Genomic DNA, 24,479 nt, shown 5'->3' on the forward strand with positions numbered 1-24,479 from the left:
ATTCTTGAGGTTTCTCAAGTGCCATTTCCACCACCTCCCATTTTCTTGGATTGACATGGACTAGTGAAAGTAGATTTATATGGGTCTGAAGGAGTTGCTGAGATGGCAACTTTAGGCTTGAACTGCAGGTTCATCAGGTTGTTAGAACAATTTCTTGGGGGGGGGTCTGATGCATAAAATTGACCACATTGAAATACTGTACAGATTAAAACATTTGATGCTATAGACATTTTTACTTTTGTGAACCTGCAAGAGCATGCATTTCCATATTAAAAAAATATCTAGGCCTACTCCTCCCGGAGATCAGATAACACGATTGAGCGTCTTGAAAATAAACATGCAGTTCATATTCCCCTTTAGAAAAAAGCTATGCCCCTCCCCTCTCCATGGTATACAGTTCAAAACATGACTGTACATATAATATACCGGAGCTCCATGTCTGTGACCAAAAGGCTACTGAACAGCTTCTACCCATAAGCTATAAGACTGCTGAACAGTTAATTGATGATTTTTGTACTTTTTAAATCTGCATTGTTGGGAAAGGGCTCGTAAGTAAGCATTTCACAGTAAAGTCTACATCGGTTTTATTCAGCGCATGTGGAGCATTTCATGGTAAAATCTACACCTGTAGTATTGGACGTGACAGTTACAGTGCATTTGGAAAGTTCAGACCTCTATACTTTTTCCACATTCGGTTACAGCCTTAATCTAAAATGTATTAAATTGTCTTTTTCCCTCAATCTACACGCAATACCCCACAATGGCAAAGCAAAAACAGTTTTATTTTTTCAAATGTATAAAATCTCCGCCAGGACATATTACATGTACATAAATATTCACCCTTTACTCAGTACTTTGTTGAAGCACCTTTGGCAGTGATTACAGCCTAAAGTCTTCTTGGGTATGACAATACAAACGTGGTACACCTGTATTTGGGGAATTTCTCTCAACCTGGTCTGCAGATCCTCTCAAGCTCTGTCAGGTTGGATGGGGAGCATTGCGGCACAGCTATTTTCAGGTCTCTTCAGAGATGTTTTGATCGGGTTCAAGTCTGGGCTCTGGCTGGGCCACTCAAAGACATTCAGACTTGTCCCAAAGCCACTCCTGCATTCTCTTGGTGGTGTGCTTAGGGTCATTGTCCTGTTGAAGGTGAACCTCACCCAAGTCCGCGGTATTGAGTGCTCTGGTGCAGGTTTTTAATCAAGGATATCTCTGTACTTTGCTCAGTTCATCTGTCTCTCGATCCTGATTCGTCTCCCAGTCCCTGCTGCTGATAAACATTCCCACAGCATGATGCTTCCACCACCATGCTTCACCGTAAGGATGACGCCAGGTTTCCTCCAGACGTGACACTTGACATTAAGGCCAAATAATTATATCTTGGTTTATCAGAATACATAATCTTCTTTCCCATGGTCTGCGAGAGTACTTTAGGCAAACTCCAAGTGGGCTGTTATGTGCCTTTTACTGAGGAGTGGTTTCCGTCTGTCAACTTCACCATAAAGGTCTGATTGGTGAAGTGCTGCAGAGATGGTTCTCTTTCTGGAAGCTTTTCCCATTTCCACAGAGGAGCTCTGTCAGAGTGACCATTGGGTTCCTGGTCACCTCCCTAACCAAGGCCCTTAACCCCTGCTTGCTCAGTTTGGCAGGGCAGCCAGCTCTAGGAAGTCTTGGTGGTTTTAAACCATTTAAGAATGATGGAGGCCACTGTGTTCTTAGGGACCTTCAAATGTGCACACAATGCCAGCAGCATACCACCCTACATACTACTGCTGGCTTGCTTCTGAAGCTAAGCAGGGTTGATCCTGGATGGGAGACCAGATACTGCTGGAAGTGGTGTTGGAGGGCCAGTATGAGTCACTCTTTCCTCTAGTCTAAAAATAAATATCCCATTGCCCCAGGGCAGTGCCACTTACCTGGTATAATAACAGATAAATAAATAGGACATTTTGTGGTACCCATTCCCAGAGCTTTGCCTCAACACAATCCTGTCTTGGTGGTCTACGGACAATTCCTTTGCCCTCATGGCTTAGTTTTTGCTCTGCGATGCACTGTCAACTGTGGGAACCTATATATAGACAGGTGTGTGCCTTTCCAAATCATGTCCAATCAAGTTGTAGAAACATCAAGGATGATCAATGGAAAAAGGATACACCGGAGCTCAATTTCAACTCTCATAGCAAAGGGCCTGAATACCTATGTAAACAAGGTGTTTTTTAAAGACTTATAAAATTGTCAACTTTTCGCTTTATCATTATGGGGTATTGTTTGAGCATTTTTTGTGTAAACAATTTTAGAATGAGGCTGTAACCTAACCAAATGTGGAAAAATATAAGGGGGCTGAATACTTCCCGAATGCACGCTAAACTTAGATTTGATATTCGACTGGTGCTAGGGGAAATAGGCTAATTCGAGCACGGAAAATCTGAATTCTAATGGATTTCCTTCTACATTGGAGAACGGTATGGACACGACCAGGAAATTAGTCTGAAGGAGTGGACTGCAGTTCACAGCAGGATCTGTGCAGACTGTTCTTGACACAGAAACAGAGCCCCATACTGTTTGATCCTCAATTTAATGAGAGCATAAACCCTCAATGAGATTACTCTCATCGGTACTCTTCCTGAGATTTTACTTCAGCAAGCCTTGGGAGGAAAAGAATAAGGCACAAGACATTAGAAAAATCTCAAATTCCATCACTACAGATATGAAAAGTATGAACCAGAGCCAAGACAAATTGGGGAGAACTCAAGCCAATTTTTTGAACAGCTGTTATTGCGAGGGAGTGATGTAGTGAAACATCAGGGCAAATACATATAGTTAGTTAAACCCAATTGTCCAGACAATAATTTTATCTATTCTAACGAGCACCACCAAAAATCTGTACACATGCGTTGAAGCCCAGCCTCGAGACCAGTGAGACTGTTCTGGAAGTTGTGCAAGGATTATAGGAACCTTTAAAGTGTCTGGCTCGGACTACCTCAGCACACATGTATTGAGTAGGTTTCTAATTGACCAACAAGCTGCGTCAAGCCCATTGCATCGGGTGCTCATTCACACCAACTTCGGAAACCACCCATTAGAGGATGCATGTGCGGAGTGACATTTAACCACAGAAAATACATGGGAGACAACTTGGTTAGGCTCTGCTCACTGAAGGGAATCCTGTAACATCGTGACCCACTCAAGTGTTGAGTACCAGTAGGGCTGACATGCATCAAACCATATTGTAACGCACCTCCCCAACCACCACCAGTAACAGACCCATGTGCAAATACGCATTGGCATGTGTGAACTTTGGCCACGTTTATGCAAGGCAGACAAACTACTGCCCTAACACACCTTTCAGTTCCTTCCCACCTTCTCGCCATGTGATGATCACACCCCTCATGGAAACACTAGGCCTGTTTCATTGCATTGATAAAGCACAACCACAATGTGCAAAACACCTTCAAACCTAGTCCTGAAGTCAACCTTCTTGGTGGGTGCGAGGGCTGTGCCAATTATATGCCGCAAACGTAGCTTAATGCAGTGCCAAACATCCATACTGGAAATTTAAATGTAATTTGATTTATTTTGCCGGATGAAATAAAAGTCCCAAACTATAGGCTTCAACTGAACAGGGCTCAAACCAAGGAACAAATCAGATTTGGTTCCCCACCAAAACGCTGTCTCGGCACAAGATGCACCCATTTCATGACTGTAAGTCGCTTTGGATAAAAGCGTCTGCTAAATGGCATATATTATTATTATTTAATCAGTTTCTTGGTATGCCTCACTTCACTAGTGTGGATTATTTTGGCAAAGGAGAAACACTTACTAACTTTGACATAAACAAATATGCACACAATTGAAGAACTAAGCTTTGTGCATATGGGAAAATTCAGCAGATCTTCAATTTTAGGTCATGAACCCAACACTTTCCATGTCCCTTTCCCAGGAAAGTAGTAAGTAATCAAATTGCATTACCAATCATTTTATTGAAATTATCAGAAGCTCAACAGGTCAGATTGAGCTACATTTTCAATTGCATCTTGAAGAAAGCATTCATCTTGTTAATTTCTTCAAACACCTCTTAACTTGATGGGTGCATGCAGGGCTGAAACAGATCACCTGTTGATTAGAAATACATTTGTTAAACTTTAGACAAATGTCCTTCTATGCATTAATAAGCAGGCATGATCTAGGCGCTGATGTAATATTGAGTAAGAGTCATGTTGCCCGTGTAGACTGCAGACCACCCATGGCAAAAAGGATCTGCACTGAGTCACCAGGGGCGCTGCTGTGGGATCACTGCGTGAAGGACCAGCAGTGGGAAAGCCGGACAGGCCCCCTTTGAAAATGATCCGGAACACATCACACTGAGTAGCTCCTCACCTTACTCTGGTCATTTGTTGGCCAGGGATGCACAACCTGAAAGAGACAATTCACTAAGTTAAATACAAATAAATTGTGAGTAACTCAGTTAACTTTGTTATTGCACTGTTTCCAATAGAGAACCTCCAGCATGGCGCTGGTGAGACCCACTGGAAGGTTTACTTTATGGTCAATTCCACAGCAAGTCAGGAACTGTATATCCCAAGAGCCTTGGTATATGACCAAACTGATGACAGCCCAAAAAGTCCAGGAAGACAAAAGGAGGTTACCTTCACTGGAGATCTATCATTCAGCCAAGTTCTGGTGTACTGGATCATCAAAAGACCAGTCCTGGTGTACCTGAAGTGAAAACTTAATCAATACCTTAAACACTCCAGCACGACATTTATCACACCTCATGGCCAGTATTCTTAGCCTTTAATACACACTAACGTAAACTTAATGCCCAGAAACATTACTTTGATACATTTGACAGTCTCAATTTGGGGCATCATTGTCAGGAGTAGCCCATGGAGAAGGAAAGTTTTGTCTCTGCACAAATACCAGGGCGCCAGGCACAGACCAGCCCAGAGCCTAACGATGCCATATGAAGAGTTGATCTTGCACTGTGTTATGAACAGAACAGCCCGTGGTGAAGGCTGGCTGCAGATACCATACAGTGCTACTCAGTGGGCACTCTGCTAGCATCACAAGACTGTACACAAATACTCACTTAATTCATTACCCTCTCAGAGCCCTTGGCACATGATACAACAGGCCTGTCAAGAGAACACAGATTAAATTTGCATACCGGAAGTTCAATGACGGAAACTTAATGAGAAGTGAAGTGTCTCGACAGATATACCAGGACGCCACACACAAAGACATGGAGACCAACGATGCCATATGCCGAGTTTCTCTTGCACTGACTAATGAACAGTCCAACCGGAGTAACAGCTGGCTGCAGATACCATGCAGTGCGGTGATCATAGTCTATCCCTCCCATAGACCCCAGGGATTCAAAACTAAATCCGATGTCTGAAACCTAAGTTCCTTCATTCTGGTTTGACATATTATCGATTATATATTGTAAAAACAACCTGACGATTGATAATAAATAAACATTTGACATCTTGACACACTTTACAGACACTATTTGGAATTGTTCTGTGATATCGTGACTGCTCAATCCTGGATTTCTGAACATAAAACAGAGCAAAGGTAAGCAGCAATTTAATTAGGTTTTCTGATCAATCTACTGGGCTGTTAGTGTTTAATATATTGTCTACTTAGAGATGTTCTTACATAAACGCTTGTTATGCTTTCGCTGAAAAGCTTTATTGAAATCTGACATGCCAGGTGATTAACAAGCTACGCTGTGTTGTGCTATATTGCACTTGTTATTTCATGAAAGTGCAATATTTTTTGTAATTTAATTTGGAGCTGTGAAATTCAGCGGTTGATGAAAACAATCCCACTAATGGGATGGTTGCGTGAAGTTAAGGAAATGTAAACTTTCATATTTGGCGCACAATACAATGAATGAATTAAGGACACTCAAAATTAGACAAATGATTTTCTATAGCTTCCAAAACAGTTTTACAAGTGCGGAGTGCCAAGATTAAGGCTTCAAAACAGCAATCCGCCAGTCACCGACTATACCCCATGGGTGATCAAAAGACGAACCGTTGCCTGTCAGTGTAATAATCCTATTAAAGTTGATTTACCAAACACCATAAAATTTCCAAGATGAAAAAGCCTGGGAGGGATGACTAAAAACGATTCAGTTGACTGTTGTAGAGGACCTCGTGCATTTCAGGTAAATAACAACTCAAAGTTGATGTCCCAGGACAAATTAGTTAGAAAGTGCACACGCACTAGTTTGACCTGTTCCCAAATTAATGTAATTGAAACAGAGTTTGTTTTGATATTTTGACCTGCGTGTTGTGATCGCGTTTGGTATAGCGGGACAAAATACATTTATGCACAATGGTGCATGCACGCAGCCGGTTTGGGTGCCGTGTAAGACTAATATTGAACGCATTACCACATTTCCAGTGACAGAATATACATTGCAGATTAGAAATTGACAGTACGTGCGCTAATGGTGCACCCGTAATGGAATAGTCCACCGAGACAGGTGCAAATTAAGACGAGCCATTAAAATGATAGACACCCGCTAGACTAAAAAGTGATCCCTCAATAATACTCACCAAAGGGCCGCTCTGCATCAGGGCTTGAGCCACCCCGTGGCCATTTGGTAGACCTACACCAGACAAGCAGGTCATTAGAAACAGTGTCACTTTAAAACAGAGCTGCAATTTTGAGTATTTGTTCTGTAGTAATATCTCACAGGGCTAATGGCAGTAGCCCTGTGGGTAAAGCGAAACCACAAATTTGTTCTTTGAGGCATTTCCAACGACTAGGGCCCACAGTGAGGAGTCTGTCGGGATAGGCCTCAATACAGCACAGGAACCTTTAAATACGAAGCACTGAGGATTATATCAATAAAGTGGAGTAGGCATTGCAAGTGGTGAAATTAACCACTCACTATAAAACTAAATGCATGCCAAGGTTATTCTAGTTGACTCAATTAGATATTTGAAAAAAACTAACATGACTTGGCAAATGACCACAAGCTCAGGAACTCTTGGGTATTCAGGGTAACTCAGTTGCTCCTTGAAGCTGTTGAAGCAATGGAAAGTAGTGAATTCAATGAATATGAACATTGGTTTACAGCATTTACATCACCGGTTTGTTCAGAAAGGCATACCTTAATCACAATTCAGAGCAGTTGAACATTTAAGCCAATCATCATTACTTCCATTAATATATCAAGCTTAAGGTTATCAAACATACCCGAGTTTGATCTTGAATTAAACATCTTCACGTTAAGCTTTTCCCTGAAAGATGAAGGCAATGGATAAATGGCAAATACTTTGTATTAATACATGTACAAATTGATTCTCTTGCCATGTGCTGCTGCCACACTATGGTGTCTTAGGTCTGTGTAGTGTTGGTGTCTTGCCATTAATATTTTATTTCTCACCCCAGCCCCCCCATCCAAGCAGGAAGCCATTTAGCAGGCCATCATGGTAAATCATTTCTTGTTAGACAAATAAATGTCCAGTCTCATTAGTAACACTGCTGCTAGGTGAGCACAGCAGTGGGTTGCAAGAGAATGGATTGCTATGTGCACTGCACCAGCACTAAGGCCCACGATGTCAAGGCCCCAACTGGCACTGTGCTTACAAAGACTTGACAGGAAATGTCTTACCACGTGGAAGAGCTTCTGGCGCACAGAGTTCTGGCTCAACTCAAGATAGACTCCAAATTTGGCTGTCATTTCCTGCAATTATCAAGGATCAGAGGGAATAAGGCATGCGAAGCAAAATCATAAAACGTTAAAATGTCCATAGTTCTGTTGAAAATACAATATGAGATGTAATTACCGCTCAAAGCTATATTCGCAAACAATAGTTCATTAGTTTGGGTAATGACCTTTAGTCCCAGAGAAACATCACTGACGTTATCTAGCAGATTATTTAACGAGCCTCAGCCTGTATTTAGTCAACTAACGTTAGCTAGGTTAAGACTGGTTAGCGAGGATGTTACGGGCCTCATTGTCACCAATACAATTAATCTGTAAAGATGAAAGCAAACCCGACAGTACTATAGCCATGTCGCATCGATGGAATTCACCCATTGAATCTAGGAAACTCCATTACGTAGAGATGCACGTGGCATTTAGCTAGCCAGTCATCTTCGGGCCTGTTTGCTAAAATTAGATGGCTTGCTAACAGACTAGAAACTACAGCAGTCTAGTCCATAACGCCATAGGCTGCCACCACAATAGCCAAGCCATGACAAAATAGCTAGCTACTTGTAGTTTGATACCTCTTTTTTATCGAGCCATTTGCAACACCGCGTGGCAGGGAAGCATGATCGCAACTATTCAAATTGTATTTGTCACATTCGCCGAATACAACAGCAGTGAAATGCTTACTTTAAAAAAAACCTTAACAGTTAAGAATATAAATAACAAATTGAGAAAAAAATAAACAAAGAGAAGTTCCTAAACATTGAATCCACAACGCGGATTAACACATGACATATTACTCAGTAATTCAATTGTACCTTCATTGCTGCTAAGCACCGTCGACAGAGTATATCAGCAAGCTACTTTACCAAAACGATCCTGAAGACTGACGAAATGAGACCGTTCAAGGAGTCTGAAGAGTATTTATAAGACAACGCTGGCAGAAAACGCTTTACGGCATACCACCACAACCAATCATAGTCGTGGATATTTTGCCGCAAGATGGCTAGATACTATTTTCCCATACAGACGACAAACATGAAACATTCAACTAATGTAAATGATAATACTTGCATTTGTAAACACTTTGAATGCTATGTTCATGAAGTTACGTTAATGATGTTCATTACAATACGTTCAACAAGTCACATCTGTTTGATATGCATGTGCTATGTCACGTGACGGGTGGGAACTTTCGAACCCGCGAAACCATTCATTTACTTTTCATGTTAGTGAGTAATTTAATTGAATTAATCTGAACCCCAGACAGGCCCTGAAGTGGTTTTGCCTCTCAATAAAAGTGTTTATTGCGTAAGTTTAGTAATTCGCCACCATGGGTATTTATCAATCAAAAGGAAAGATCCCTGAAGAAGTTTACAGATTTTGGTCAGCTGTGGCATCATCCATCCGTCTGGGATGGTTGGGGACTGATGATATGGCAAAGGTTGGTGTGTTTAGCCAGCAAACTAAAGTTCGCTAGTAAACCAATATAACGTTATAGAGTAGTAAGTAAAGGCTAACTAGCTAGCGTTTGCGCTGAACGATGTCAGCTTCTAGCCAGTTAGCTAACCGTTGGATGCATTAATCACAGTCGATCAAAAGTACAACGTTATTGGTGAACTGTCTGCGTTCTTCAGTCAAGTCAATCAATGTCAATATGAAACTATAATCCATGATACTACATGGAATATAGCCTTCTGCAAGGTTCATTTTCTTGTTACTAACCGTAGGAGATGAAGGTGTGCCAGCTTGCCATTTTCCCCATGCTGTTGAATGCCTCTGCTTTGCAAGGAGACATTGTTGGTCTTGAGGGACACTTACAACAGGTAACGTTACCCAGAGTATTATTATTGACCAATATATATATATATATATATATATATATATATATATATATATATATATAGCTTTTTTTCCCATTATGTTTTGAGCCACGTTACAATTGTTTTAGAGAAGTATGGGGACACCCTCTCTCGAAGTAAGGGGGTAATGTAGCGACCTCTTCAAGGGGTTTGGACCTCTTGGCTTAACTGTTAAGGCGTTGGTTTGACGGTCATTGGGTCCAAGTTCAAGTCCCCGGTCGGGGTTATCTCCCGAATTCACTACAATATAAGTAACTACAATTAGCCTAGCTAGTAGTACTTAGTTAGCTAGCTACTGTGTTATACAAGTGAATTTGTGGGAAGGGAATCCTGTAACCTAACGTTACTAACGTTAGTTTATGAAAACATTTATACTTTATCATTTAGAGCAATTTAATTCGGTTAACATAAGTATTGATACTTAGGAAATTCATCCAAAAATGTTGACTGTCATGCTTTAGGGAGCTGATGTGTCTGTGTCAGACGGACATGGGAGGACACCTCTCCACCTGGCTGCTGGTGAGGGAGATGTCGAGACTGTCCGATTCCTGCTGAAGAAGGGAGCGGATGTCAACGTTAGGGATTTTGCGAGAGAAACTGCTCTCCGAGATGGCATTCGCTGCAAGTGAGAAAATAAACCTCAATCTTCGATTATCTGTGTCTGGTGGGGCCCAGTGGTATTTGCATTTTAGTCATTTAGCAGATGCTTTTATCCAGGACAATTTACAGTAGTGAGTAGGGTTGCAAAGGGTTGGAAACTTTCCAGGAAATTTTCCATGGGAAGTTAAGCCCGAGAATTGGGGAATTTTGCTTATATTCATCAAAAAAGATAGCTTATAACAGTGAACCTTTTTTTGTGGGATACACATAAGGCAATTCTAGGGCTTGTGGCATATTTTGGTTAAACTATTCACAATTCAATGGAATTGCAACCCTCTGCATGCACAGTGCACTCTTCCATCACATGTACAGCTGATTCTCCAGATCTCAAATGTAGTGAAATGCTTGTGCTTCTAGTTCCGACAATGCAGTAATATCAAATCAAATGTATTTATATAGCCCTTTGTACATCAGCTGATATCTCAAAGTGCTGTACAGAAACCCAGCCTAAAACCCCAAACAGCAAGCAATGCAGGTGTAGAAGCACGGTGGCTAGGAAAAACTCCCTAGAAAGGCCAAAACCTAGGAAGAAACCTAGAGAGGAACCAGGCTATGAGGGGTGGCCAGTCCTCTTCTGCTGTGCCGGGTGGAGATTATAACAGAACATGGCCAAGATGTTCAAATGTTCATAAATGACCAGCATGGTCAAATAATAATAATCACAGTAGTTGTCGAGGGTGCAGCAAGTCAGCACCTCAGGAGTAAATGTCAGTTTGCTTTTCATAGCCGGTCATTAAGAGTATCTCTACCACTCCTGCTGTCTCTAGAGAGTTGAAAACAGCAGGTCTGGGACAGGTAGCACGTCCGGTGAACAGGTCAGGATTCCATAGCCGCAGGCAGAACAGTTGAAACTGGAGCAACAGCACGGCCAGATGGACTAGGGACAGCAAGGAGTGTTGCCAGGTATTCCTGAGGCATGGTCCTAGGGCTCAGGTCCTCCGAGAGAAAGAAAGAGAGAATTAGAGAGAGCATACTTAAATTCACACAGGACACCGGATAAGACAGGAGAAGTACTCCAGATATAACAAACTTACCCAAGCCCCACGACACAAACTACTGCAGCATAAATGCTGGAGGCTGAGACAGGAGGGATCAGGAGACACTGTTCACCTTCACACTCCTGGGCCAGACTACACTCAATCATATGACCCACTGAAGAGATGAGTTTTCAGTTAAGACTTAAAGGTTGAGACCGAGTCTGTGTCTCTCACATGGGTAGGCAGACCATTCCATAAAAATGGAGCTCTATAGGAGAAAGCCCTGCCTCCAGCTGTTTGCTTAGATATTCTAGGGACAATTAGGAGGCCTGCGTCTTGTGACCGTAGTTTACATGTAGGTATGTACGGCAGGACCAAATCAGAAAGATAGATAAGAGCAAGCCCAAGTAATGCTTTGTAGGTTAGCAGTAAAACCTTGAAATCAGACCTTGCCTTAACAGGAAGCCAGTGTAGGGAGGCTAGCACTGGAGTAATATGATCAAACTTTTTGGTTCTAGTCAGGATTCTAGCAGCCGTATTTAGCACTAACTGAAGTTTATTTAGTGCTTTATCCGGGTAGCCGGAAAGTAGAGTATTGCAGTAGTCTAACCGAGAAGTAACAAAAGCATGGATTCATTTTTCTGTGTCATTTTTGGACAGAAAGTTTCTGATTTTTGCAATGTTACGTAGATGGAAAAAAGCTGTCCTCGAAACAGTCTTGATATGCTCGTCAAAAGAGAGATCAGGGTCCAGAGTAACGCCGAGGTCCTTCACAGTTGCATTTGAGACGACTGTACAACCATCAAGATTAATTGTCAGATACAACAGAAGATCTCTTTGTTTCTTGGGACCTAGAACAAGCATCTCTGTTTTGTCCGAGTTTAAAAGTAGAAAGTTTGCAGCCATCCACTTCCTTATGTCTGAAACACAGGCTTCTAGCGAGGGCAATTTTGGGGCTTCACCATGTTTCATTGAAATGTACAGCTGTGTGTCATCCACATAGCAGGGAAAGTTAACATTATGTTTTCAAATGACATCCCCAAGAGGTAAAATATATAGTGAAAACAATAGTGGTCCTAAAACTGAACCTTGAGGAACACCGAAATTTACAGTTGATTTGTCAGTGACAACCATTCACAGAGACAAACTGATATCTTTCCGACAGATAAGATCTAAACCAGGCCAGAGCTTGTCCGTGTAGACCAATTTGGGTTTCCAATCTCTGCAAAAGAATGTGGTGATCGATGGTATCAAAAGCAGCACTAAGGTCTAGGAGCACGAGGACAGATGCAGAGCCTCGGTTTGATGTCATTAAAAGGTAATTTACCACCTTCACAAGTGCAATCTCAGTGCTATGATGGGTCTAAAACCCAACTGAAGCATTTCATATACATTGTTTGTCTTCAGGAAGGCAGTGAGTTGCAGTGTAACGGATGTGAAACGGCTAGCTTAGTTAGCGGTGTGCGCTAAATAGCGTTTCAATCGGTTACGTCACTTGCTCTGAGACCTTGAAGTAGTAGTTCCCCTTGCTCTGCAAGAGCCGCGGCTTTTGTGGAGCGATGGGTAACGATGAGGCTTTATTACTGCCACTTTTAGTGAGTTTAGTACACATCCAGTGGATAGAGAGCCGTTTATTATGTTCAACATAGGAGAGCCAAGCACATGAAGCAGCTCTTTCAGTAGTTTATTTGGAATAGGGTCCAGTATGCAGCTTGAAGGATTAGAGGCCATGATTATTTTCATCATTGTGTCAAGAGGTATAGTACTAAAACACTTGAGTGTCTCTCTTGATCCTAGGTCCTGGCAGAGTTGTGCAGACTCAGGACAACTGAGCTTTGACGTAATACGCAGATTTAAAGAGCAGTCCGTAATTTCCTTTCTCATAATCATGAACTTTTCCTCAAAGAAGTTCATTAATTTATTACTGCTGAAGTGAAAGCCATCCTCACTCGGGGAATGCTACTTTTTAGTTAGCTTTGCGACAGTATCAAAAATACATTTAGGATTGTTATTTATTTATTATTTTTTATTTTATTTTCCTGATTAAGTTGATACGGCACGGTACTGTCTTTCCAAGCTAGTCGGAAGACTTCCAGTTTGGTGTGGCGCCATTTCCGTTCCAATTTTCTGGAAGCTTGCTTCAGAGCTCGGGTATTTTATGTATACCAGGGAGCTAGTTTCTTATGACAAATATTTTTAGGTTTTAGGAGTGCAACTGCAAAAGGTTAAATTGAGTTGAGTAATAACCAACGATTAATCTAACCTAACAATTCCACAACTACTACCGTATACACACAAGTGTAAAGGGATAAAGAATATGTACTTAAAGATACATGAATGAGTGATGGTACAGAACGGCATAGGCAAGATGCAGTAGATGGTATCGAGTACAGTATATTTATTTTACCTTTATTTTACTAGGCAAGTCAGTTAAGAACAAATTTGTATTTTCAATGACGGCCTAGAAACAGTTGGTTAACTGCCTGTTCATGGGCAGAACGACAAGATTTTGTACCTTGTCAGCTCGGGGATTTGAACTTGCAACCTTTCGATTACCAGGAAAAAGGGGTAAAATTCACACAAAAAAAAAATATATATTAAAAAAAAAGCATCTTTATGGCCTTCCTGTGACATCGGGTGGTGTAGGTGTCCTGGAGGGCAAGTAGTTTGCCCCCAGTGATGCATTGTGCAGACCTCACTACCCTCTGGAGAGCCTTACGGTTGTGGGAGGAGCAGTTGCCGTACCAGGCGGTGATACAAGCCCGACAGGATGCTCTCGATTGTTCATCTGTAGAAGTTTGTGAGTGCTTTTGGTGACAAGCCGAATTTCTTCAGCCTCCTGCAGTTGAAGAGGCGCTGCTGCGCCTTCTTTACAATGCTGTCTGTGTGGGTGGACCAATTCAGTTTGTCCGTGATGTGTACGCCGAGGAACTTAAAACTTACTACCCTCTCCACTACTGTCCCGTCGATGCGGATAGGGGGGTGCTCCCGCTGCTGTTAACCGAAGTCCACAATCATCTCCTTTGTTTTGTTGACGTTGAGTGTGAGGTTATTTTCCTGACACCACACTCAGAGGGCCCTCACCTCCTCCCTGTAGGCCGTCTCGTCATTGTTGGTAATCAAGCCTACCACTGTAGTATTGTCTGCAAACTTGATGATTGAGTTGAAGGCGTGCATGGCCACGCAGTCGTGGGTGAACTGGGAGTACAGGAGAGGGCTCAGAACGCAGCCTTGTGGGGCCCCAGTGTTGAGGATCAGCGGGGTGGAGATGTTGTTACCTACCCTCACCACCTTGGGGTCGGCCCGTCAGGAAGTCCAGGACCCAGTTGCACAGGGCGGGGACGAGACCCGGGGTCTCGAGCTTGATGACGAGTTTGGAGGGTACTGTGGTGTTACATGCTGAGCTGTAGTCGATGAACAGCATTCTCACATAGGTATTCCTCTTGTCCAGATGGGTTAGGGCAGTGTGCAGTGTGGTTGCGATTGCGTCGTCTGTGGACCTATTGGGGCGGTAAGCATATTGGAGTGGGTCTAGGGTGTCAGGTAGGGTGGAGGTGATATGGTCCTTGAGTAGTTTTTCAAAGCATTTCATGATGACGGAAGTGAGTGCTACGGGGCGGTGGTCGTTTAGCTCAGTTACCTTAGCTTTCTTGGGAACAGGAACAATGGTGTCCCTCTTGAAGCATGTGGGAACAGCAGACTGGGATAAGGAATGAATATGTCCGTAAACACACCAGCCAGCTGGTCTGCGCATGCTCCGAGGACGCGGCCGGGGATGCCGTCTGGGCCTGCAGCCTTGCGAGGGTTAACACGTTTAAATGTTTTACTCACATTGGCTGCAGTGAAGGAGAGTTCACAGGTTTCGCTAGCGGGCCGTGTCAGTGGCACTGTATTGTCCTCAAAGCGAGCAAAGAAGTTATTTAGTCTGTCTCGGAGCAAGACATCCTGGTCCGCGACGGGGCTGGTTTTCTTTTTGTAATCCGTGATTGACTGTAGACCCTGCCGCATACCTCGTGTCTGAGCTGTTGAATTGCAACTCTACTTTGTCTCTATACTGACGCTTAGCTTGTTTGATTGCCTTGCGGAAGGAATAGCTACACTGTTTGTATTCGGTCATGTTTCCGGTTAACATGCCCTGGTTAAAAGCAGTGGTTCGCGCTTTCAGTTCCGTGCGAATGCTGCCATCAATCCACGGTTTCTGGTTTGGGAATGTTTTAATCGTTGCTGTGGGTACGACATCGCCGATGCACTTTCTAATGAACTCGCTCACCTAAATCAGCGTATTCGTCAATGTTGTTGGACGCAATGCGGAACATATCCCAATCCACGTGATCGAAGCTGTCTTTAAGTGTGGAATCAGATTGGTCGGACCAGCGTTGAACAGACCTGAGCGCGGGAGCTTCTTGTTTTAGTTTCTGTCTGTAGGCTGGAAGCAACAAAATAGAGTCGTGGTCAGCTTTTCCGAAAGGAGCCGGGGGAGGGCCTTATATGCGTCGTGGAAGTTAGAATAACAATGATCCAGGGTTTTACCAGCCCTGGTTGCGCAATCGATATATTGATAGAATTTAGGGAGTCTTGTTTTCAGATTAGCCTTGTTAAAATCCCCAGCTACAATGAATGCAGCCTCAGGATATGTGGTTTCCAGTTTACATAGAGACAAATAAAGTTCGTTCAGGGCCATCGATGTGTCTGCTTGGGGGGGAATATATACGGCTGATGTTCAAGAGAAGACATGGAGGCCTGAGAGGAAGACAACCAAAGCTTTAGTTTTTAGACAATCATTTTACACATATATGTTGAAAACATTTTGGGAAATGTGATGGATCATTGGGAATCCTTCAATTTTCCCTTTCTTTTGTTGTTCAGTGAAATCATCCCATGTGAAGAGTCAACTCATTTAATTAAAGTTCAATTCGGAACTAAATTGTTATTTTTATTTCTATTGTAAGGTTTTCATAATTTGAAATTATGTCTACTTATGATAAGGTAAAAGGTTTATACAGGTTTATAAGGTTTATACAGTGGGCCAAAAAAGTGCAACGTGCAATTGTGCAAGTTCTCCCACTTAAAAAGATGAGAGAGGCCTGTAATTTTCATCATAGGTACACTTAAACTATGACAGACAAAATTAGGGGGAAAAAATCCAGAAAATCACATTGTATGATTTTTAATGAATTTATTTGCAAATTATGGTGGAAAATAAGTATTTGGTCAATAACAAAAGATTATCTCAATACATTGTTATATACCCTTTGTTGGCAATGAGAGGTCAAACGTTTTCTGTAAGTCTTCACAAGGTTTTCACACACTGTTGCTGGTATTTTGGCCCATTCCTCCATGCAGATCTCCTCTAGAGCAGTGATGTTTTGGGGTTTTGGGGCTGTTGCTGGGCAACACAGACTTTCAACTCCCTTCAAAGATTTTCTATGGGGTTGAGATCTGGAGACTGGCTAGGCCACTCCAGGACCTTGAAATGCCTTCGGTGTGTTTGGGATCATTGTCATGCTGAAAGACCCAGCCACGTTTCATCTTCAATGCCCTTGCTGATGGAAGGAGGTTTTCACTCAAAATCTCACGATACATGGCCCCATTCATTCTTTCCTTTACACGGATCAGTCGTCCTGGTCCCTTTGCAGAAAAACAGCCCCAAAGCATGACGTTTCCACCCCCATGCTTAACAGTAGGTATGGTGTTCTTTGGATGCAACTCAGCATTCTTTGTCCTCCAAACATGACGAGTTGAGTTTTTACCAAAAAGTTATATTTTGGTTTCATCTGACCATATGACATTCTCCCAATCTTCTTCTGGATCATCCAAATGCTCTCTAGCAAACTTCAGATGGGCCTGGACATGTACTGGCTTAAGCAGGGGGACACGTCTGGCACTGCAGGATTTGAGTCCCTGGCGGCGTAGTGTTTTACTGATGGTAGGCTTTGTTACTTTGGTCCCAGCTCTCTGCAGGTCATTCACTAGGTCCCTCCGTGTGGTTCTGGGATTTTTGCTCACCGTTCTTGTGATCATTTTGACCCCACGGGGTGACATCTTGCGTGGAGCCCCAAATCGAGGGAGATTATCAGTGGTCTTGTATGTCTTCCATTTCCTAATAATTGCTCCCACAGTTGATTTCTTCAAACCAAGCTGTTTACCTACTGCAGATTCAGTCTTCCCAGCCTGGTGCAGGTCTATAATTTTGTTTATGGTGTCCTTTGACAGCTCTTTGGTCTTGGCCATCATGGAGTTTGTAGTGTGACTGTTTGAGGTTGTGGACAGGTGTCTTTTTTACTGATAACAAGTTCAAACAGGTGCCATTAATAGAGATAACGAGTCGAGGACAGAGGAGCCTCTTAAATAATAAGTTACAGGTCTGTGAGAGCCAGAAATCTTGCTTGTTTGTAGGTGACCAAATGCTTATTTTCCACCATCATTTGCAAATAAATTCATAAAAAAATCCTACAATGTGATTTTCTGGATTTTTTCCCCTAATTTTGTCTGTCATAGTTGAAGTGTACATATGATGAAAATTACAGGCCTCATCTTTTTAAGTGGGAGAACTTGCACAATTGGTGGCTGACTAAATACGTTTTGCCCCACTGTATTTCTGTCTCCATATGATATGGTAAATGTATCCAATGTAAAAAAAAAAAGACATCAACATTTACACTACCGTTCAAAAGTTTGGGGTCACTTAGAAATGTCCTTGTTTTTGAAAGAAAAGTGCATTTTTTTGTCCATTAAAATAACATCAAATTGATCAGAAATACAGTGTAGACATTGTTAATGTTGTAAATGACTATTGTAGCTGGAAACAGCTGATTTTTAATGAGATATCTACACATGCGTGCAGAGGCCCATTATCAGCAACCATCACTCCTGTGTTCCAATGGCACGTTGTGTTAGCTAATCCAAGTTGATCATTGTAAAAGGCTAATTGATGATTGCCCATCTTAATCTTTTCTTTTTATAGGCCAGTCTGAGATATGGCTTTTTCTTTGCAACTCTGCTAAGAAGGCCAGCATCTCGGAGTCGCCTCTTCACTGTTGACGTTGAGACTGGTGTTTTGCAGGTAGTATTTAATGAAGCCGCCAGTTGAGGACTTGTGAGGTGTCTGTTTCTCAAACTAGACACTGATGTATTTGTCCTCTTGCTCAGTTGTGCACCAGGGCCTCCCACTCCTCTTTCTATTCTGGTTAGAGCTGTTCTGTGAAGGGAGTAGTACACAGTGTTGTACGAGATCTTCCGTTTCTTGGCAATTTCTCACATTGAATAGCCTTCATCAGAACAAGAATAGGCTGACGACTTTCAGAATAAAGGTCATTGTTTCTGGCCATTTTGAGCCTGTAATCAAACCCACAAATGCTGATGCTCCAGATACTCAACTAGTCTAAAGAAGGCCAGTTGTATTGCTTCTTTAATCAGAACAACAGTTTTCAGCTGTGCCCCACGTCTATTTCTATTGGCACAAGCAATTTTCATGACACAAACTTCACACCCCTCTTTTTGGCAGAGAGAAAATGTAACAGGTTAAAGGCTTATTTCTTGCAATTCTACACATTTTGTCATGTTGTTCGTAATAATGATGATCAGAGCAAGCTTGCATAGAGTTCCACATGTTTAATAAAGGAATTGAAACTTAAGCTAATACAAAACAAAATAAAGAATAAACGAACCGCGATGACAATGTAGTGCGAACAGGTTAACTAAACATAAACAATATCCCATAACCCACAGGTGGAAAAAATGCAACTAAAGTATGATCCCCAATTAGAGACGACGATTACCAGCTCCTCTAATTGGGAATCATACACAAACACCAACATAGAAAAATAAACCTAGAACCCTGACCATAGAAAAATAAACCTAGTTACGCCCTGACCTACTCTACCATAGAAAATACAGGCTTTCTATTGTCAGGATGTGACATTTTATTTGACTATTTTCTACATTGTAGAATAATAGTGAAGACATCGAAACTATGAAATAACACATGGCATCATGTGGTAACCAAAAAAGTGTTTTTTGAGATGCTTCAAAGTAGCCACCCTTTGCCTTGATGACAGCTTGGCACACTCTTGGCATTCTCTCAACCAGCTTCATGAGGTAGTCACCTGGAATGCATTTCAATTAACAGGTGTGCCATGTTAAAAGTGAGTTTGTGGCTCGAATGCATGAAGAAGATAAGAAATTCCAATCAGTTCAGTTGTGACAGGGTAGGAGGTGATATACAGAAGCCCTGGTTGGTGAAAACCAAGTCCATATTATGGCAACAACAGCCCAAATAAGCAAAGAGAAACAACAGTCCATCATTACTTTAAGACATGAAGGTCAGTCAATCTGGGAAAATGTCAAGTGCAGTCACAGTCTTCAAGTGTATTCACAAAAACATTAAGCGCTATGATGAAACTGGCTCTCATGAGGACCGCTACAGGAAAGGAAGACCCAGAGTTACCTCTGCTGCAGAGGATACGTTCATTAGAGTTACCAGCATCAGATATTGCGGCGCAAATAAATGTTTCTCAGAGTTCAAGTAACAGACACACTTCAACATCTACTGTTCAGAGGAGACTGCGTGAATCAGGCCTTTATGGTCTAATTGCTGCAAAGAAACCACTACTGAAGGACACCAATAAGAAGAAGTGACTTGATTGGAACAAGAAACACGAGCAATGGACATTAGACCGGTAAAAATATGTCCTTTGGTCTGATGAGTCCAAATTTGCTACTTTTGGTTCCAACTGCTGTGTCTTTGTGAGACACAGAGTAGGTGAACGGATGATCTCTGCATGTGTGGTTCCCACCCTGAAGCATGGAGGAGGTGGTGTGTGGGTGCTTTGCTGGTGACACTGATTTATTTAGAATTCAAGGCACACTTAACCAGCATAGCTTCTACCGCATTCTGCAGTGATTTGTCATCACCTCTGGTTTGCTTTTAGTGGGACTATCATTTGTTTTTCAACAGGACAATGACCCAACACACCTCCAGGCTGTGTAATGGCTATTTGACCAAGAAGGAGAGTGATGGAGTGCTGCATCAGATGACCTGGCCACCACAATCACCCGACCTCAACCCAATTGAGATGGTTTGTGATGAGTTGGACCGCAGAGTTAAGGAAAAGCAGCCAACAAGTGCTCAGCATATGTGGGAACTCCTTCAAGACTGTTGGAAAGGCATTCCTACAGGAATAGAAAATAGTACAAATAAAGAAAAACCCTTGAATGAGTAGGTGTTTCCAAAATTTTGACTGGTACTCTACAGTATATTTAAAAATAATTGTGGCGGGGAGTTCCCCGTTCCCCTGCTGCCGATCCCTCGGGGTGCGCCCCACAGTTTGGAAACCACTGATGTAGGCAATACCCGCACTGTATTCGCTATATAACATTATATGACAAAATGATCAGTGGAGTTCAAAATTCGATGGAAACCCATTTACCTTGTGTTTTTTTTTGGGGGGGGGGGTTAATCGCAAAAGTAATTTGAATGAAAGTTAACAACTTTGGTGTGAAAATGTGCATTGTAATTGGTGCGTGTCGGTGGCAGGGAAGTCAGGCGCAGGAAAATTAACTTGGTATAAACGGAGTCGTTTAATAAGTGCTCATAAAACAAAACAAAAAAATATATATACAAAAAATAATATAAGTGGGTACAAAAGCCCTCGCACACCGACACATGACTTGCACATAACATACAATAAAACAATCTCCGACAAGGACATGAGGAGAAACAGAGGGTTAAATACACAACATGTAATTGATGGGATTGGAACCAGGTGTGAAGGAAGACAAGACAAAACCAATGGAAAATGAAAAATGGATCAGTGATGGCTAGAAGGTCGGTGACGTCGACCGCCGAACACCGCCCAAACAAGGAGAGGGACCGACTTCGGCGGAAGTCTGGATTACGTCTGGATTACTGCAACTCGCTGTTGGCTGGGCTCCCTGCCTGTGCCATTAAACCCCTACAACTCATCCAGAACGCCGCAGCCCGTCTAGTGTTCAACCTTCCCAAGTTCTCTCACGTCACCCCGCTCCTCCGCTCTCTCCACTGGCTTCCAGTTGAAGCTCGCATCCGCTACAAGACCATGGTGCTTGCCTACGGAGCTGTGAGGGGAACGGCACCTCAGTACCTCCAGGCTCTGATCAGGCCCTACACCCAAATAAGGGCACTGCGTTCATCCACCTCTGGCCTGCTCGCCTCCCTACCACTGAGGAAGTACAGTTCCCGCTCAGCTCAGTCAAAACTGTTCGCTGCTCTGGCTCCCCAATGGTGGAACAAACTCCCTCACGACGCCAGGACAGCGGAGTCAATCACCACCTTCCGGAGACACCTGAAACCCCACCTCTTTAAGGAATACCTAGGATAGGATAAAGTAATCCTTCTCACCCCCTCCCCCTTAAAATATTTAGATGCACTATTGTAAAGTGGTTGTTCCACTGGATGTCATAAGGTGAATGCACCAATTTGTAAGTCGCTCTGGATAAGAGCGTCTGCTAAATGACTTAAATGTAAATGTAAATGTACATGCATATTGTTTTTGTGTGGATTTTAGAATATATGCATGAAAATTCTTCACCAATTGGATGTAAACATAGTTTGACGTGGAAATAAAAGTGCTGAAAACAAATTGGCTTCCTAGTGAACAAGCTATGAAGGAAAAATACTGGAGTTTTGGTGCAGGTGCAGCCAACTAGCGCAAAAATAATATTGCAATATTGTCTTACGATATATAACTGTATACATGTCCCCCCCCATCACTAATGGCATGGCAATTATACAATAACTGCAAATGTATATATTTACACATTATTTGAAATATTTCCAGGAAAGAGTTTTCCTCATGTTTTTATTAAGCATCAGTATATAAAGCTCCAAATGGGAGACCTCATCTGAGATGAATGGCTAGACTAAAGGTCTTTTACCAGGAGTCCCTCAACAACATGACTCCTCATTGTGTCTGTGCAGGAGCATAGAGGTTGTGTCCCAACTGATGAGTGAGGGGGCTCACCTGGAGACATCCTCTCTGGAACTGGGGGTTGAGATGTGTTGGTGGGTGAGCTAAATGAAGTAGTCAGCTACTGAATGTATTGAATCTTATGGTTAACTTAAACAGCATATAACCTAGCTGTGGTCACCAACACTGGTCCTAGAGAGCAATGGCATTTGCAGGTTTTTGTTCCCCCCAGATTCTGCTAATCAACTGTTCATCAATACTTTCATTAGTTGAATTATGTACCGTATGTTAGTACTAGGCTGGGACAAAAGTCTTGCAAAACTAGCCCTGCAGTGACCAGGGTTGGTGACCACTGGCATATATTGAATGTCACGTCTCAGAACTATTTGTGCACTTATAATTGTATGAAAATGATCACTGCTTAATTTCCCTATGTGTAGAAGGGCTGAACATTTAATGTATTGAATGCATCACATTTTTATGAAAATGTTTGATTTCCTTACTGTCATACATAGAACTGACCTTTGAATCCATAATAATTGGGAATGACACCATATTTGAGATATAATTAAAGGCCTCTCTTGTCTGCAGCCTTGCGTTCTTGGGAGACTTCAAACAGATGGAGGTGTGGAAGCAGGCAGGGGTTAGCTTCAACTTTGCTGATGCCGATGGCAGAACTCCTCTGCATGTGGTGGGTTTCTACTTTCCCATAAATCTTCACTGTAACATGATTTTGTGCTTAGCAGTACTATGATTTAGATATTGTCAGAATAACATTGTGGCCTGGCATGACCTAATTCTTTGATGATATTGAAGTACACCAATATACAGAATGAAACATGTTGATAGATAGAACTGCAATGTATACAAAAAAGCATGTAACTTTGGTTTATTCTAGGCTGTCTGCACTAACCAGCCAGACATGGTCAGGTTCTGCATCAGGAACGGCTCCAGTCTTGAGGTATTGAATTCTCCACAACCGACCAGGTTTAATATAGTACAGTGCATTGGAAAGTATTCAGACTCTTTAACTTTTTCCACATTTTGTTACATTACAGCCTTATTCTTAAATGGATTAACCCTGTTTTTGCTTTGTCATTGTGGTATTGTGTATAGATTGATTAGGCAAATGTTTTATTTAATCCACTTTAGAATAAGGCTGTCATGTGGAAAAAGCAAATGGAGTCTGAATACTTTCCGAATGCACTGTATTTGGTCCAAGAAATTACATTTATTCAGATAAATGGGCAATTCACAGGTGATAATCTGTTATGCCATTTCTAATTTCTCACTTCTATAATTTATCCAAATGTACCAGTAGCCTTAATCTATCCTATACGTTGTGATAATCACACCCTTGGCTACCCCTAAAAGGACAGTCTGAGTGATTTGTGTCTGTATTGTCACTGCAGCAGCGTGACCTCTTCAACAACCAGCCGGTGGATGATGCTCGGCGTCTGGGTCTGCAAACCCTGGTGGAGATGCTGAGCAATGAGGCCCAGAAGGAAGCCTCCGACCTCGTGGCCGAGAAAACCAAGATCAATGTGGAGGAGCAGATGGCCATAGGCCTGGTAGAACTCTCCCTGGTCCCATAACATGGACACAATTAGCCCCATTATCCTTATCTAGTACCTAATTATCGAGTTTTGTTCACTCTTTTTCATTTTACAACTCATTTGTCTCCTACTGAAATGCTTAATGTCAAAATTGATAAATGTTGAGAATTATATTTTGCTGTTTGCTCTTTTATTTTCTTAGCTCATTTGCCCATGTTAATTGTATTTTTATGGTTGATAATAGTTGTGAATGTTATGACTCATCAGTATTTAAATTAACATGTCCGTTGACTTTTGTTTACAGTAAAAAGCAGCATAACTCTTAGCGGAAATATTTTTTGTGCGTTCACGTTCTAGTCGGAACTATGAATCTCATAAATGTTTGACTTGCTAACTGGTTGAACGCAGCACAAGTATAACTACAACCAGTTAGCAAGTCAGAAATGTCAGTTTTGCTAGTTCCAACTAGCATGTCAAAGCTGGATGGTCTTTGGTTGGTGGACCATTCTTTTTTTACAACCCTATCCTATCCAACAAGGTCACAGCCACAGTCAATGTGCTGGATGTCAATGAGTTCCCTCCAGAGCTAACCCTTTGACACGTTTGTCTGTGAAAATGCAAAAGTATGCCAGGTAATTCAGACCATCAATGCTACGAACAAGGATCTTCCTGCTGTTGGACAGAAGTTCTTCTTCAAGTCCCCCAGGGAAATCAGAAACATGAATTTCACAGTGCGAGACTTTGGAAACAACACAGCGGGGATAGTGACCAAGCGTAAGCGTGTGGTGTTTCAGAGGCGAGTC

At 42.2% G+C, this 24,479-nt stretch overlaps 1 protein-coding gene, 1 long non-coding RNA gene and 3 other non-coding genes across 7 annotated transcripts; 1 reads left to right on the top strand and 4 right to left on the bottom strand.

Moving 5' to 3' along the window:
• Window positions 1-3,960: 3,960 nt before the first annotated feature.
• LOC124013037 lies at window positions 3,961-8,604 on the bottom strand. 2 transcript variants are annotated; one of them, XR_006834808.1, is made up of 9 exons: window positions 8,494-8,604; window positions 7,634-7,705; window positions 7,216-7,259; window positions 6,973-7,041; window positions 6,570-6,622; window positions 5,090-5,135; window positions 4,647-4,716; window positions 4,378-4,413; window positions 3,961-4,113 (listed from the first exon to the last, which is right to left on the bottom strand). It is a non-coding gene; the product is annotated as an uncharacterized LOC124013037 (long non-coding RNA). The 2 variants fall into 2 exon arrangements; XR_006834806.1 differs by having other exon boundaries at window positions 6,570-7,041.
• Window positions 4,901-5,040, bottom strand: LOC124016065. Its single transcript, XR_006835301.1, has one exon. It is a non-coding gene; the product is annotated as a small nucleolar RNA SNORA8 (small nucleolar RNA).
• LOC124016057 lies at window positions 5,202-5,338 on the bottom strand. The gene has a single exon (XR_006835299.1). It is a non-coding gene; the product is annotated as a small nucleolar RNA SNORA8 (small nucleolar RNA).
• On the bottom strand, window positions 6,686-6,819 carry LOC124016071. The gene has a single exon (XR_006835303.1). It is a non-coding gene; the product is annotated as a small nucleolar RNA SNORA18 (small nucleolar RNA).
• Window positions 8,605-8,866: 262 nt separating the features above from the next.
• Window positions 8,867-23,849, top strand: si:ch211-209a2.2 (L-asparaginase). Of its 2 annotated transcripts, XM_046297979.1 has the most exons (7): window positions 8,867-9,119; window positions 9,406-9,501; window positions 9,999-10,162; window positions 22,132-22,215; window positions 22,712-22,811; window positions 23,019-23,081; window positions 23,533-23,849. In XM_046297979.1, the coding sequence occupies exons 1-7, from the start codon at window positions 9,009-9,011 to the stop codon at window positions 23,713-23,715; spliced, it is 801 nt and encodes a 266-aa protein (XP_046153935.1). In that variant the 5' UTR covers window positions 8,867-9,008; the 3' UTR covers window positions 23,716-23,849. The 2 variants fall into 2 exon arrangements, with proteins under 2 accessions (XP_046153935.1, XP_046153945.1); XM_046297989.1 differs by lacking the exon at window positions 9,406-9,501.
• The last annotated feature ends 630 nt before the right edge of the window (window positions 23,850-24,479 follow it).

The sequence above is a fragment of the Oncorhynchus gorbuscha genome, linkage group LG02 (genome assembly GCF_021184085.1).
Source record: "Oncorhynchus gorbuscha isolate QuinsamMale2020 ecotype Even-year linkage group LG02, OgorEven_v1.0, whole genome shotgun sequence".
NCBI lineage: Eukaryota > Metazoa > Chordata > Actinopteri > Salmoniformes > Salmonidae > Oncorhynchus > Oncorhynchus gorbuscha.